The 14,427-nt window shown below is 34.8% G+C and overlaps 1 protein-coding gene across 1 annotated transcript; it reads left to right on the top strand.

Moving 5' to 3' along the window:
- Window positions 1-3,653: 3,653 nt before the first annotated feature.
- On the top strand, window positions 3,654-13,521 carry LOC133864490 (uncharacterized). Its single transcript, XM_062300840.1, has 12 exons — window positions 3,654-3,860; window positions 4,537-4,959; window positions 5,624-5,712; window positions 7,023-7,131; window positions 7,659-7,726; window positions 8,003-8,080; window positions 8,410-8,474; window positions 9,730-9,796; window positions 9,906-10,088; window positions 11,754-11,810; window positions 11,941-12,036; window positions 13,192-13,521. The coding sequence occupies exons 2-12, from the start codon at window positions 4,542-4,544 to the stop codon at window positions 13,312-13,314; spliced, it is 1,353 nt and encodes a 450-aa protein (XP_062156824.1). The 5' UTR covers window positions 3,654-3,860; window positions 4,537-4,541; the 3' UTR covers window positions 13,315-13,521.
- The last annotated feature ends 906 nt before the right edge of the window (window positions 13,522-14,427 follow it).

Raw genomic sequence — 14,427 nt, 5'->3', positions numbered from 1 at the left:
CTGCTAGTGAAATCAAAGAAAAGAGCAAGAATAGTTCTACAAGAATTTTGTATCATTCATCTCCTTTTTTGTTGTCTCTCATATTCCTGAACTCCCTTTTATAGGCATAAAATCATAATAGAAGGATAAGGAATATGACTAGGTGATTACATGAATCAAGAGGTTATATGAATGTTGTAAAAAATTTAATGGGTTACTTGAATGTTGTAAGGATCCCAAGAGGTGAAAACTAAGTGGTCAGCCACTTGATGCATGGATGCGTTTATAACGCTACTGATCATGCTAAGAGACATACACTACTCATTGGATGATCACATACTAAGAATATGTCTAGCTAAAACTTTGCCAAGGAAAACTCAATAAGAAAAAATGTGTGGCGAAAGAAAAATAGTACTATATTCTTGTGTGCTTCGAATGCTTTAAGATTGCCTCATGAAAACATTGCAACGAAAAATCCCATAGGAAAAAACCTTAGCGAAAGAAAGAAAAAAAAAAAATTACAATTTACATAATCATCGACTCCTCATAAGTACGTAGAGTTTCGATTGTTTACGATGAAAGATCTTTGAGTTGACGCATTCCAACATTGTGCACCAACGTCTTGAATGTTGTCGTTGGTAAAGTTTTCAATGAATAAATCCACTAAATTATCACTCGATCGTATCTGCTTAGCATCAATATCACCACTCTTTTGGAGCACGTGTATAAAAGAACTTCGATGAAATGTAGTTGGTTCTATACCTTTGATATAGCATCCTCTTACCTGTGTTATGCTGCTCGACGATGAATCAATTTGATAGCTCAGATATTGTTATTCATGATATTGCTCCGATTCAATATCGTCGAGATGTAATTCATCCCATTGAATATTGAATTTACAGGCGAAAGATTTATCAGCTCTATGAGATGAAATCTGAAGTTATTGCGAATTAATTAAAAATGAAACGATCAGATTATGAACGTAAATATTCTCGCATTTATTGCTACGTTCATTCTAGTTCCTACTGCTTTTTTACTTATAATATATGTAAAAACAGTCAGTCAAAATGATTAATTTGAATTAAACTTGATTGTTTAGTTCTTATTAAAGCAGCATTATCTTCGTCCAACACTATCAAGCTATCTTTGATTGTGGATAGATCATACTTTTTTTGAATGTGCTGAATTATTGATTTAATCCAAATTAATTCCCGACTTGTTTCATGAATTGCAATAATTTTTGAGTGATTTGAAGAACCAACAAACCATGGGTAAATATATATCTCATTTGTGATCAACATTTATGCAGATTAGAAAGATAACTTGCGTTTACATATCCAACTAACTGAGAATTTGATCAACTTGGATAAAAACAATCACATGTCAATTGTTCCACAAAGGTAGCTTAAAACATGTTTGACCCCAATCCAATATCTTCGAGTTGGTGCAGAATTGTGTCTTCCTAGTATGTTGACCGAAAATGCTATATTAAGTCGTGTGCAATTTGCAAGATACATCATAGCACCAATTGTACTAAGATATGATACTTCAAGACGAAGGATTTCTTCGTCATCTTTTCGAGGGCGAAATGTGTCCTTTTTTTTACATCAAGTGATTGAATAACCATTGGAGTATTCAAATGATGAATTTAATCCATATAAAAGTGCTTCAAAACTCTTTTATTATTATTATTATTATTTGTATATGTATGTTGATTGATGAACAAATTCCATCTGGAAAATATTCAATTTGTTAGCCAAAACAAAATTTTGTTTTTCCTTGATCTTTCATTTCAGACTCGTTCTTTAAATAAGTGACATGTTTTTGTGAGCTTTTTAAGAGTCCCAACAAGATTTAAATTGTCCACATATACTGCAACAATAGCAAATACATATTCTAAATTTATAATAAAAACGCATGAACAGATTGAATTATTCTCAAAGTCTTATTTCAATAGTGTATCACATGCACCTAGATTGCTTTAACCCGTATAAAGATCTTTGTAACTCGATAAAATAAATACTTCGAAATTTTGAATTATATGCTTCAGGCTTTTTATATCGTTTAGGGATCTTAAGAGGTTCTAATTACGAAATTAAAATTATATTATAAAAAAAATAAAAAAAATTATACGAGTTTGTGTAAGCTTCTACGAGTCGAGCCGAGTTTATACGAGTATAGCTTGTTTAATAATTGAGTATAATTTTGTATTCACTGTCAGCTCATTATTAAACGAACTGAATTCAAATCAAATTTATACGAGTGAGTATCAAGTGAGTTGTCAAACAAATTTGTTCATTAACAACCCCAAGTCTGGCAACTAAATTTAGTGAGCGAGACGCTTAAAGGTGCATAGAAATGTGTTGTTGTCCTTACAACCCTAGGTCTCAGCAACTAAATTAATACAGTCAAAGTGTTGCCTCAATTAATTTATTTACTCACGCTTTAATGGCTTTAACAAATGTGAAATGTGTCTATTAAGGCGATAAGAGTTGCCGTAGAAGCCATAGACGCCGAAAACAAGCGAGTTAAGAAGGGCTAGGGAGGATTCCAGTTCACCTTGACGGTATCAGCATTGGGAGGATTCCAGGAAGGGCTGGAGACAGAAGCCCGGGCACCAGGATTTGAAGGGAGGGTATTAACCTCCTTAAAAGTCTGAAGGGATTCTTTCGCACTCCCCAAGTGTTTGCTGACGGGTGCGAAAGAATCCCTTCAGACTTTTAAGGAGGTTAATACCCTCCCTTCAAATCCTGGTGCCCGGGCTTCTGTCCCCAGCCCTTCCTGGAATCCTCCCAATGCTGATACCGTCAAGGTGAACTGGGATGCTGCCGTGGACAAGCACAAGAACATCATGGGGGTGGGTATCATCGCTCGTGATAATTCTGGGGTAGTTATCGCGGCTCAATTTGCGGTTCAGAAGTTCATCTTGGATCCGTCGGTTGCTGAAGCGATTGGCGCAAAAATGGGTGCAGAGCTTGGCCGTGCTTTGGGTCTCTATTCCATCTTTCTGGAGGGTGATGCGAGTGTGGTGGTTTCGGCACTTAACCGGGAGGAGGAAGAGTTCAGTAAGATGGGGAGTATCATCACAGAAACTAGGAAGATCCTTATGGAGTTCCCTTCGTGGAAAGTCGGGGTGGTTAGAAGATGTTGCAATAATGTAGCTCACCTACTTGCTAAGCTTGCTGTCAGTCAGAATTTAAACAAAATCTGGATGGACTCGTATCCGTCTTGTATTTCTGATGTTGTATTGGCTGAGAGACTTTTGTCTCTTTCTTAATGAGAATACAAGCACATATCAAAAAAAGAAGGGCTAGGAAAAAATATAAAAATTGTAGTCTCTAATTTGAAAAAAAATTAATATAAGTACGATTAGTTGGATAATTTTATTATACTTTTAAAATAATTAGGAATTTTCATCTTTGGGCCTATTTAGATTTATAATTTCAAAAAATATAATTGTAAAATAACGATTTTAAAATGTAATTTTTAAAAATGCAGTTTAACCTTTAAAATTATAATTTAATCTTAAAAATTGTGTATTTTAAAAAAACACATCATAATTTTTTTTACGTATTCTTAAATAATAATTTTTTAAAGACGCAATCTTTTTGTTTTTTTGTTTTTTTTTTTTTAAATGATTGAATTTGAAATGGTGCTTTTTCTTTACTAATTACGCAATTTTTTTCTACAACACAAGGAGGCGATCAGACCAGAGTAGCAGCGCAGAAATAATCTGTGGAACCCAGTACTGTAGGGGGCTCAGAGTGAGGGAGACATATCTCAGTTCGCTTCAAGCAGTACGACGACAACAAAAGCAACTATTATTGCAACTGGGATCTCTCTCTCATTCTCTTGAACACTTTCATCGTCACATCTTCCTGGTAAATCTTTATATGACTCAGACCGTTTAACGATTGCTTTTGATTCTTCTGGTTCTCGTCGTAGACACATATATTGAAAGTGTTGGTGAAATGGAGAACCCAGCTGCAAAATGTTTTTTTTTTTTTTTTTTGTAAGTAACAAAATGGGGTTTTAATTTGTGCTCTCTTCCGTTTCTAGCTTTTTTGGGTTCTCTTGTAGGAATGTAATCTTGGTTAAAATGCTCTGCTTCAGTGTTTTGGTTCGACGATTAACGTGGGCAAAAGTGAAGGTTGATGGTTCATAGGAAATGTTTTGTTTTGGCTTCTTATGTTGAATACAGAGATTGCTGCCTTTCGGTATATCTCGCATGGATTTTTTTTTTTTTTTTTTTTTTTTGATTTGCGGCAATAAAGTTGAAGCTATTGCTATATTTATTTGAATAAGAGGGTCATATAAGCGAGATCTGAATTCATTTTGCTGAGAATTCTTAGTTCTCTTCACTTTTGTTTGCACTTTAAAAAGTCGGAAAATTGGGATCACCAAGTCATTTCAAATTGAAATACTAACTTCGGAACCTCAATCAGACATGTTCTTTAGTTTTAATTGTCTCCCCCAATTTTTTTCTGGCAACCAATTGAGGGTAGTGGTCAGTATATTTTTTTAGATGGTTTTTAGCAATCCATGTTGAAACTGTAGGTACGATGGAGAACCCAGAGGCAAACCAGCTTCCTGAAGTGGACTCAATGCCAGATGGGTTTGTTGAGAGCTCCATGGAACCAGTGGCTCCTCTAACTCCAACAGTTGAAAAAGAGAAACCACTGGGTGATTACAAGGAGGATAGTTTCGCCGAACTTGATCATTCAGATGAGTTGGCTGCAAATGAGTTTCAAACAAGCCAGGGTAGGGAAGAGAAGACCCAGAAACTTAGGACTTTTCCTGTACCATTATCTGAAACAGAGAATTTTGATGCTTCGGAGGGCTCGGTGGAAGTGCCCAGTAAGGGCTGTATGCAGCCTATGCAGCCGGCATTGGTCTCTTCAGACTCAGCTTCAGCCGGGGTATCCGGAGGCAGCAAGGTAAAAGAACAAGTTCAAGCAGATTGTCAAAGTTCAGAGAGATGTAATTATCTTTACCTTGTCATTTTCATTTTTTTATTTGTAGTGATTGCTTGCATATTTTATGTGGTAAATTGCATAGAAGTTACTATAGGAACTCTTTCTCTTCATAATGAGGATATAGTAATAACATCTTTGCTGAAAGAACCAGATTTCAAAAGAAATATTGGTGAAGCCTGTTTGTTAAGGTAAAAAAGATATGTTTTTCATTTTCCCATTACATTAAGAATATTTTGGGGGGATTGGGATAGTGGGGGGAGGGGTTAGATGTTTTGCATTGAGTGAAGGTGAAGAAGGACGCTGTCACACTTTCTGGTGCTTTATTTGTATCTTCTTCATCTTTTTTTCTTTTTTTTGGTGGGGGGGTGTCTCTTCTTTGTTATCAACTTCACAATATACAAGTATCATTTTTTTTTTCAGAAAATAACTCCTAGGATAATTCGGAAAGATGTTCTCCCTGAAATCAAATGAGACAAGAAAGAATTATACAGTTGCAATTCAACTTTTATCTTCTATGAGTTGCAATAAAAATAATGGAATATAAGTCAATTGCATGTGTGTGTATGTGGTGTTGTAGTTGAGATGTCTATTGAATTATTTGATGATTCTTTTGGCTGTAAGTTTTTTATATTAGTTTGTTGCCCTTTATCACTATTTCCTTCTTGCAGCCACTGAAGGAGGCTCAGAAGCATCAGCAACCCATATGAAGGATATATCTTCACCAGAGAGTGTTGATACTTCAAAAAATAGAAAACTAGTTAGTATTATGATCTTACATGATTAATATGTTTAATATATATGATAGTAAATTGAATTAGCTTTTTGTTGTTTTTTCTTTATTAGTTTTCTGCTCTCTGTCTCTCTTTTGGGTACTCAACTCCAATGTGGAGGTTGTGGGTGCATGGACATAACTATTTTCCTGTTTGTATGCAATGAGTAGTTGTTTGGAGCAATTTAAATTTATCTTCTATTGAGCTGGAGATAAGCTTTCTGTAATTGCAGGTGACATGTTCATCCTCCGGTAAACAAGAACTCTCTTTCCACTTTTGTCCTTAAACTTATGTTCAAATGATAAGCTTTCATTCTTTATGTGAGGTGTTGCTAGTTAGTGCTATTTACATAACTCATTTTTTTTTTCCTGTCTTTTGTTTATTTTATTTTATGCAGTATAATATTGTAATTTGCCCAACTTTTAGTTTGGATGACAATGTCCACAGTGAATTCTCTGAAAGTCAACTGAGGAAGAATAAATTCAGACTCTTGTTAATAAAGCAACTGTTTCGGCCACACATTATGTGCTGCATTAAGAATCCATCATTGTTATCTGAACATTCTGAATTATATTGTCACAATAATTAACACTTCTGAATCATCTTTTGAATAGTTTACATATAGATTGAAGGTTGTAAATTAGTTGTTACTTTAATTGTTTATATTTGCATCAATTACTGTACATTTCATCGACAAAAGATTTAGTTTTTTAATAGTTTAAACTATTGTCTGTTTAAAAAGTCATTTGGTTGTGACTATGTAGTATCTAGCTGAAACCAGTGAGATGTGATTATATTGCCTTTTTGTTTAGGATGACAATTAGATCCCCTGGATGCGCAAATACTGTCATTGGGTGGATTATGTAGGTTTTTTGGAAAGGTAGGTTTAACTTGCTTATTTAAACCATCTCTATAACCCATTTCAGTTAATGTTCTAGAATAATTAAAGCTTGTTTGTTCTTTCCGCTATTTATCAGAAAGGAAATAGTCAATTATTTATGCCTGCTACCCGTCTAAATATCCTTATTTTGCTATTGATTAATTTTGGTAGTTTATTCAAGTTTCCTTTTTTTTTTTTTTTGATAAGTAGTAGTTTATTCAAGTTTCCTACTTGTTTGTTCTGTTCTTTTTTTGAGGTCTGTCATTGTTTAGCATTCATAGAACATGCCAGAGAATTTTTTGAATGTCTTAAGTTTAATTTGATATTTTGTATCTTTCAGAAGCTTTGTTTGTGGATTTTATGCGAAATGTTAGAATATAGTTCAGTAAGGTGTAAGTTTGACTCTTTTTTCCTCAGGAAATCTCTGAAGCCAAACGTAAGAATGTGAAGCGATCCTTCAAATCAGAAAAGGAGTTTTTGGAGTTCACTTTGAAGTATCAACAAGTTCTTGCAGAAAGAGATGGAGGTAAATTAAATTGAACCCAACAATGTTTAGACCTGCTTATAAAAGTGTTTGAAAGATTTTAAGAGTCTACCATCTATGTGGTGGTATAGTTATGCTGCACTCGATTGGTATACAAGGATGGTATACAAGAATATAAACCCATACTTCTGATAGAAATTAGTTTACGTAAAAATTGCTTCTTTTGGCCACTTGCATTTCCTATGCAATGCGACCCCTGCAAAGATGACACCTATCATTTGGGAGATGTTGCCAATGTCTCTCCTTTCTGGAGTGTTAACAGGCAAGTAATTGTAATTTTAGTTGTTTCCTTTTGTATACTTCCAGTGTACTTAGGGGCGCTTTACGCTTTCAATAAGACTAAATTTACTTATAAAAAAAAAAAAAAAGATAATCGAAAGTTGGAATAATATTTATGAGGAATTTTAGTGCCATATATAATCTGGTGACATTATTAGTCCGTACATGTCTTCTAACGACGTTCAATGTATTCTGATATTTCTTCCATTTACTTCCCCTTGCTTATGTAGCCATTGCTGTTCGAGATAAGCTTGAATCACTGTGTAGGGAGTTACAACGTCAGAACAAAATGCTAATGGTATACTTTCTTTCATGCACTGTATCTGCTTTAACTGATTGTTTTTCAGGTTTTGCATGTTGATCCTTTTACATACTGTTATCTCTACTATTTTTCATTCTCTATTCAATATTTTGATTTGTAAAAGATGTTCATAGCTGCTGATGTTTACTTCTTTACTCTTATTGATCCTTTCTCAGGAAGTTGTAGAGTTGATCCTTTTTCTAGTTCAAGCTATAAATAGCATTTATCTTCTTGGAAACTGGAAAGACTGATGGATTCTTAATTATATTACAGGATGAATGCAAACGGGCATCCATGGAGGGGCAAAGCCTGAGATTAGATTTATCAGTCAAGTTTCAAGATGCAATCAAGGTTCAATTGATTTTTCATATTCAATTGAGCATCTGACTTATATTGACATAAAATTAGGTCAATAGGTTATGTTTGATATGCTTGTTTTTCTCTAATTCCTATGAGAAAAATCATAAGATGTAGTTGAGGTAACTCCGTGTTTGACATCACAGTGATAACGCTCGAATAGGAGAATCCTCCTTGCATAGATTCTTTCTTTCTCAGTTTAAAAGTTTCAATTTCTTTTCCTGTGATGTGATAAGATTTTTTTTTTTTTTTTTCCTGTTTCATTCCAATTTTGTGGGCTTTGTTATTACATTTTTATTTTTATTTATTTATTGTGGTTGTAGGATGTGAGCAATAAGCTAGAAGAGCAAAAGGAGGAGTGTCTTTCTCAGCTAAGGGAGAATGAGATGTAAGATAAAGCAAATTCATGAGAAACTATGTCAATATTATATATTTTTCATAAAGAAAAAAAGAAAAAGAAAAAGAACATGATGCCATCAACTTGTGATGATAAAGCTATATTGCCACATTGGATGCATGGGAACTAAAGATAATGGAATTTAATACCTTGACAACCCCTTGGGATTGTTTGTGGATATTACTGTTGTTTAGATGAACTATGTGTTAGATACAGTTGACTCTAAGTAATAACCTATTATTAAATATTTTTTATTACTAATAATTTTTTAAGGAATCAACTTCATTTCACGCCGTATAGTTAATTATTCTTATACTATAGCCTTTCCGGAAGACTTTATTGAAGATACCATTACTACCTATAGAAAGATATCCAGCGTTGTGAATCTATGGGTCTACACATAAATAGTGTTTCAAAAATGCTCCTTAAGATTATCAATCATAGAATAAAAAATTCGTACTTATTTTTAAAGTATATCTTAATAGATTTAATTGCCATTATTTCTAAATCTAATCACCCTCATTGTGAAGTAGCAAGGGAGTTATGGAGTTCCATTCTTAATGTGTTTGGTGGCGTGGGTTAGACGGGTGATCGATTTGTTGGTCAGTTAGGGAGGATAGTTTGGGCGTGCTACGGTTATGGAAGTATGGAGGTTGGCTTCATTGTGTTTAATGTGGTGCTTTTGGCGAGAACAAAATGTTCAGAATTTTGAAGATGTAGAGACTTCCGTGATAGAGTTGCGGAAGATCATGTTCAACATGTTCTGCTCTTGTATACTCCTTGTGTGCTAGGGTTATTCTCCAAAGTTATTACTTCTCAACATGAACTTCTGTTTGCATAATTAAAAATTTCAAGAAAGTTTTGGGAAGTTAAGGCTAATGGTGACATTTCCCAATTTGTTTTAAACATCGTAATATCAAAGATTTTACATTGTGGAAATATTTTATGCATCTTTTTGTGGAAAAAGAAGAAGAGCCTAAGTTAAATTCTCACCCAGGGGTTACTATAAGATCACACTTTCTGGTTCCCCTTTGCTTTTCCATATTTAATCTCATGTATATCTCTTGAATCATTCCATTTGTCCTTTGACCTTTTTATATAAGAGTCTCCTACCCTGATATGGTACTACTTAATTGCCTATCAACAAAAAGAATATGGCATTCATCCATTGATGCTATATTCAATGGGTCATTATAATGGTTTCTTACATGGTATTCAAAATTATTTACAAATTCTTCATATTCAGGTTAAGAAATAAGCTAAAGCAACTCGCTGATCAGTATACTCTTTCTGAACAGCAATTTGCACAGAAGGTAAAGTGCACCCTTTTCACTTAAAGCTGGGTTAGTATTATTGCTTAGGACATATATTAATTTTAAAGGGCTCGAATTTGATTTAGTTGTTTGGAATTTGAATCCACAGTTAAAGCAGAAGTCGCTGGAACTTCAGCTTGCTGATCTGAAAATTAAGCAACATGAGGAGAAATTGGTCCAGGAACAGTCCCAGATGAAATTATATGCAGAACAGGTCTCACAATTATTGGCTACAGAAAAGAATTTGCGCTTGCAATTGACAGCTGATGGAGAAAAATTCCAACAATTCCAGGTCTTCTTCATTCCATGTCATATATTGCCTTGCAACGTCATTTCAAAACTATATCATCACAATCTAATGATTTATTGCGTAAGTAGTTCTTCAGGGCAACTTAAATGTTACTAGGTTTATTTGCCTTTGAACTTTTAGATATGGGTGGGTCCATCAGTTAGTAGGCATTGAGCCACATATGCATTATACTAATAGAAGGGTTGGCTGTCAATCATAATTTTTACAAATTAGTATTAAATTGGTTCCTGGTCTATGAATCAACATTTTATGCATTCCCATCTTTTAGCCAGGACTATTCTCAACCTAGTGTATGTGTATTTTTATTTTTGAATCCCAATCCTATGTGGCACCTGGGTTTCTTTATCACACACTGTCCTTTATTTAATGATATATAAATAATGTCTTTGAGTTCTGAGGTGTATAATTCTAGCATCACAAAAGAAGAGTCAGGCTCATTCATATTGACTTTCAAAATTATTGCTAATTGTTAATAGTGATTTGTGTAGAAATTCAGTAACTATGCAGCTAGTCTTTGCTTTGATACCTTCTTTTAGATGTGCAGACCTTTCTCGCCCTCTCTTTTTTTTTTTTTTGATAAGTAATAAAATTCAATAAAAAGAGCAAAGGGGCGTAACCCTAATATACAGGAAGTATACAAAAGTGCTCATAATCAAAGAAAACAAAAGAACATGAATGTAAAAACTCAGCCAACATAATATGACTCGAGCTATGCGCCGAGACCCAAACATATAACATATTAAGGACATTTCGACACAAGTCCACACCCAGTAATTCCACATCTTCAAATAGCCTTGCATTCCTCTCACGACAAAAACCCCACATAACACACAAGGAAACCTGCTTCCAAAGATGCGTAACATGACCACGACCCAGTAAGGTGACCCAACCACTCAACAAATCCAGCACTCTTCTTGGCATGACCCACTCCACCCCGAACAAACTATAGAAAGAGCTCTAAACAACATGTGCCACGTCATAATGAAGTAGAAGGTGATCAATGGATTCCTCATTCTTCTTACACATACAACACCACTCTATCACCACTATATGATGCCTCAAAGTTGTCATGTGTCAAAATCTTTCCTAATGCTGCTGTCCACACAAAAAACGACACCCGCTTCGGAGCCTTAACACGCAAAATACCCTTCCAAGGAAAAGAGATCGCCTCTTGACAAGCTAAGGCTCTATAGAAAGTCTTCACTTCAAAGCTCCTCCTCTTAGAAAGATTCCACACCAACCTATCAACCTCTCCATGTCGAATCCGAGTAGAATATAACTGCTCATAAAAGGAAAGAACCATTTTCACCTCCCAATCCTGAGCGTAATGCGTAAAGACAACATTCCAATGAGCAACTCCATCAACCACCGACAAATTATCAACCACCCAAGCATCTGGAAAACGAGCAAGAGTGTACAAAACTGGACAACATAGCTTGAAAGGCCTATCTCCACACCACGGATAATGCCAAAAACGAACATGATACCCATCTCCCACCTCCAATCGCACATACTTAGCAAAAGGATCCCACCCCCTTCAAATAAACTTCCATACACTCACACCATAAGAAAAAGTTTGTTTGTCATCTATGTATGAATCTATCTTGTCAACTTTGCCAGATCTAAACTGCTAAATTGATTTGGCAGGATGCCTTGTTAAAGAGCAATGAGGTTTTTGAAACGTTTAAACAGGAGATTGAGAAGGTAACAATCAATTACAGTTTTCTTCCAAATTATTAAGATGAATCTTTCCTTGTTGCTTTATGTTGCAATGCAACTTGCATGATGTGTTCTATTAATCTACCTTTCTTCTGGTTATGTATGGAAAAACTAGATGGCAAAATCAATCAAGGAACTCAAGAAGGAAAATTCATTCTTGAAGAGCAAATGCGAGAAATCTGACGTTACTCTTATAGAACTTGTTGATGAGGTATAGTTTTCCTGCTTGTTTATGTTATTTTTCTTTTTAATTCTGCATCAGTCAACAGGTGAGGTTGAACCCCATACACAATGCGACACCTCCTTTCCTCCTTCGGCAATGCCTTCTCTACTCACACTAGGGTGGCTTTGGCTTGAATTAAAACATTCTTATACCCTGTACAGGATCTTTTTTAGCCATGTTAGCTTTTCTAGTACACTATTCCTTGGACATTTTTCCATATTGTGCAATGGTCAACTTCCTTTGTTGGAGAATGTGATGTCAACTTTCATCGGCCATAGTCATTGTCAGATTTAGGCCACATTCACAACTCAGGAAAGCCAGATATGCAAAATGCTCGGAATTGGCTTCATAATCATAGGTTGACATTTGGCAGTCTCAATTCTATCCTTTTATTTTCACATGCTTGAACTAGCCTAAAGATGGTATCTTGCTGCCCCTGCCATATTGTGCAGTCTATGCTAGTGCCAAATCCTCTGGGCATGATTCTAAGTGGGAGGTAAATCTTTATTGGGTTGATGCAGTGTCGGCACTGCAATTAGCCCGTAAAAGCGCTTTAGATTGGTTATGCAGTTTTTAGCTTTTTGAAAACTGAATGTATTTTGTTGTAGCAGAATCATAAGAGTTGCTCATACTCTTATGTATTTAAAGGTTCTACAATTTGGATTAATGTGAACAGATGAATATTTTTTACCTGAAGGGGTTCTATAGTAGACCTAAAACTAGGGTGGGCAATTTGTGTTTGTGTGTCGGGTTCAGGTTGTGTCGAGGCATGTGTATAAGATAACATCGGTTAACCCCTAGCTCGACTCATTTAATTTAACGAGTCAAACCCTTGAACCATAATCCGCTAATTTCGTGTCGGGTTCAGGTCGTATTGAGACATGGATATAAGACTATATAGATTAACCTTAATCCAACCCATTTAATTTAACGGGTTAGACTCCTCTACCCTAACCCACTAATTTCGTGTTGAGAATCGTGTTAGGTTTACGAGTCATTTAAAAATTTGTCAGTCTTTCCTAAAACCTTTTCATAGATTTGATATCTCTATCACTAGTGAGCTCACCTACAAATTTTGTCATGTAATTATATTGTTTGCTTGCCATAACTAACAAAACTAAAGTTTATCTTTTGTGCGAGCAGCGCGAGCACTTGAAAAAACAGTTGGAGAAAACAAAGAATCAGAAAGAAAAGTTGGAATCATTGTGCCGATCGCTTCGGGCAGAAAAGAAACAAAGTTCCATCGAGATCAAAAGTCCAGAATGAGTTCTAGTATGAATACCAAAAGGTTGAACTAAGAAACTCAAAATGAATTTTGGATCTATCATTTCAAATTTTGTGTCATATTTTCGTTCAGCTGTGTGGCTTCTTGCCAAAAGACGGCATAAAAGGATAATTTATTTATTTTTTTCTCCCAGAGTGTAACTATATGGAATTTTATTATATGAAATATTTTATTATTGAGATTTTTAATTTGTATTGCCTTTCATATCTACTCCTTATCCATATATGAATTTCAAAAAAGTTAAGTTAGAATGTCATTTATCGTTGTTAATATTTCGTACATGGGGTGGCCTCCTAAGCGTGTCTTAGGGTGGCTCGGTCACCCTGAACCATTCGGAGATGGTCCGGCCACTAATCACAGGCATTTGAGGTGCTTTTTTCCTAATTATTTTATTTATTTGTTTGTTTTTTTTAAAATAAAACTTTAAGGGTATTTAAGTAAATTTAGTTTATAAACTTAGGGTATTTTTGTTTTTTTCACATCTAAAAAATGCATGTGTATGGCACGTGAGCAATATTTCATCCCTTTTTAACATTCTTGACTAACAAAAGGATTTTTTTTTTTTGTGCCAACAATTGATAGTTAAAAGGGTTAAGTGTGACAGGAAGTAGTTCATATTAAATGTAATTAACCCTAAAAAAAAAAAAAAAGTAAAGTAACTAAAAAGATGGTCAGACTATTGTAGCTACTCCCTCCAATGGGGTGGCGGAACACCCCTTGGTTTGAGGGGATGCTTTTTTATATTTTTATGTGAATCAATTTTCACAACGATGCACAGATTTTGACAAGCTAAGTTGAAGTCCTGAGCACCACAAACATGCTTTAAAAGCAACCAAGGAAGACGATTAATATCTCATCCCTTCTATTAAAAATGACAAGAGACCATTAAAGAGTTGTAAGAATCTTTGTACGTGTTGATCACCTCCCCTGCATTCTACTATGGAGATTCTACTGTTTGGATCATCCATATTACAAATACCAGTCTCATAAATAAGAAAATATACTTCATTTTCCAACTGTAATCGTCTTCATGAGAAAATATTAGTATTTTCAAGCAAATATCAATCAAATATTAGTATTATTGCATTACTAAC

Source organism: Alnus glutinosa, chromosome 3 (genome assembly GCF_958979055.1).
Source record: "Alnus glutinosa chromosome 3, dhAlnGlut1.1, whole genome shotgun sequence".
Taxonomy (NCBI): Eukaryota; Viridiplantae; Streptophyta; class Magnoliopsida; order Fagales; family Betulaceae; genus Alnus; species Alnus glutinosa.
This window is presented reverse-complemented; position numbering and strand designations above follow the sequence as displayed.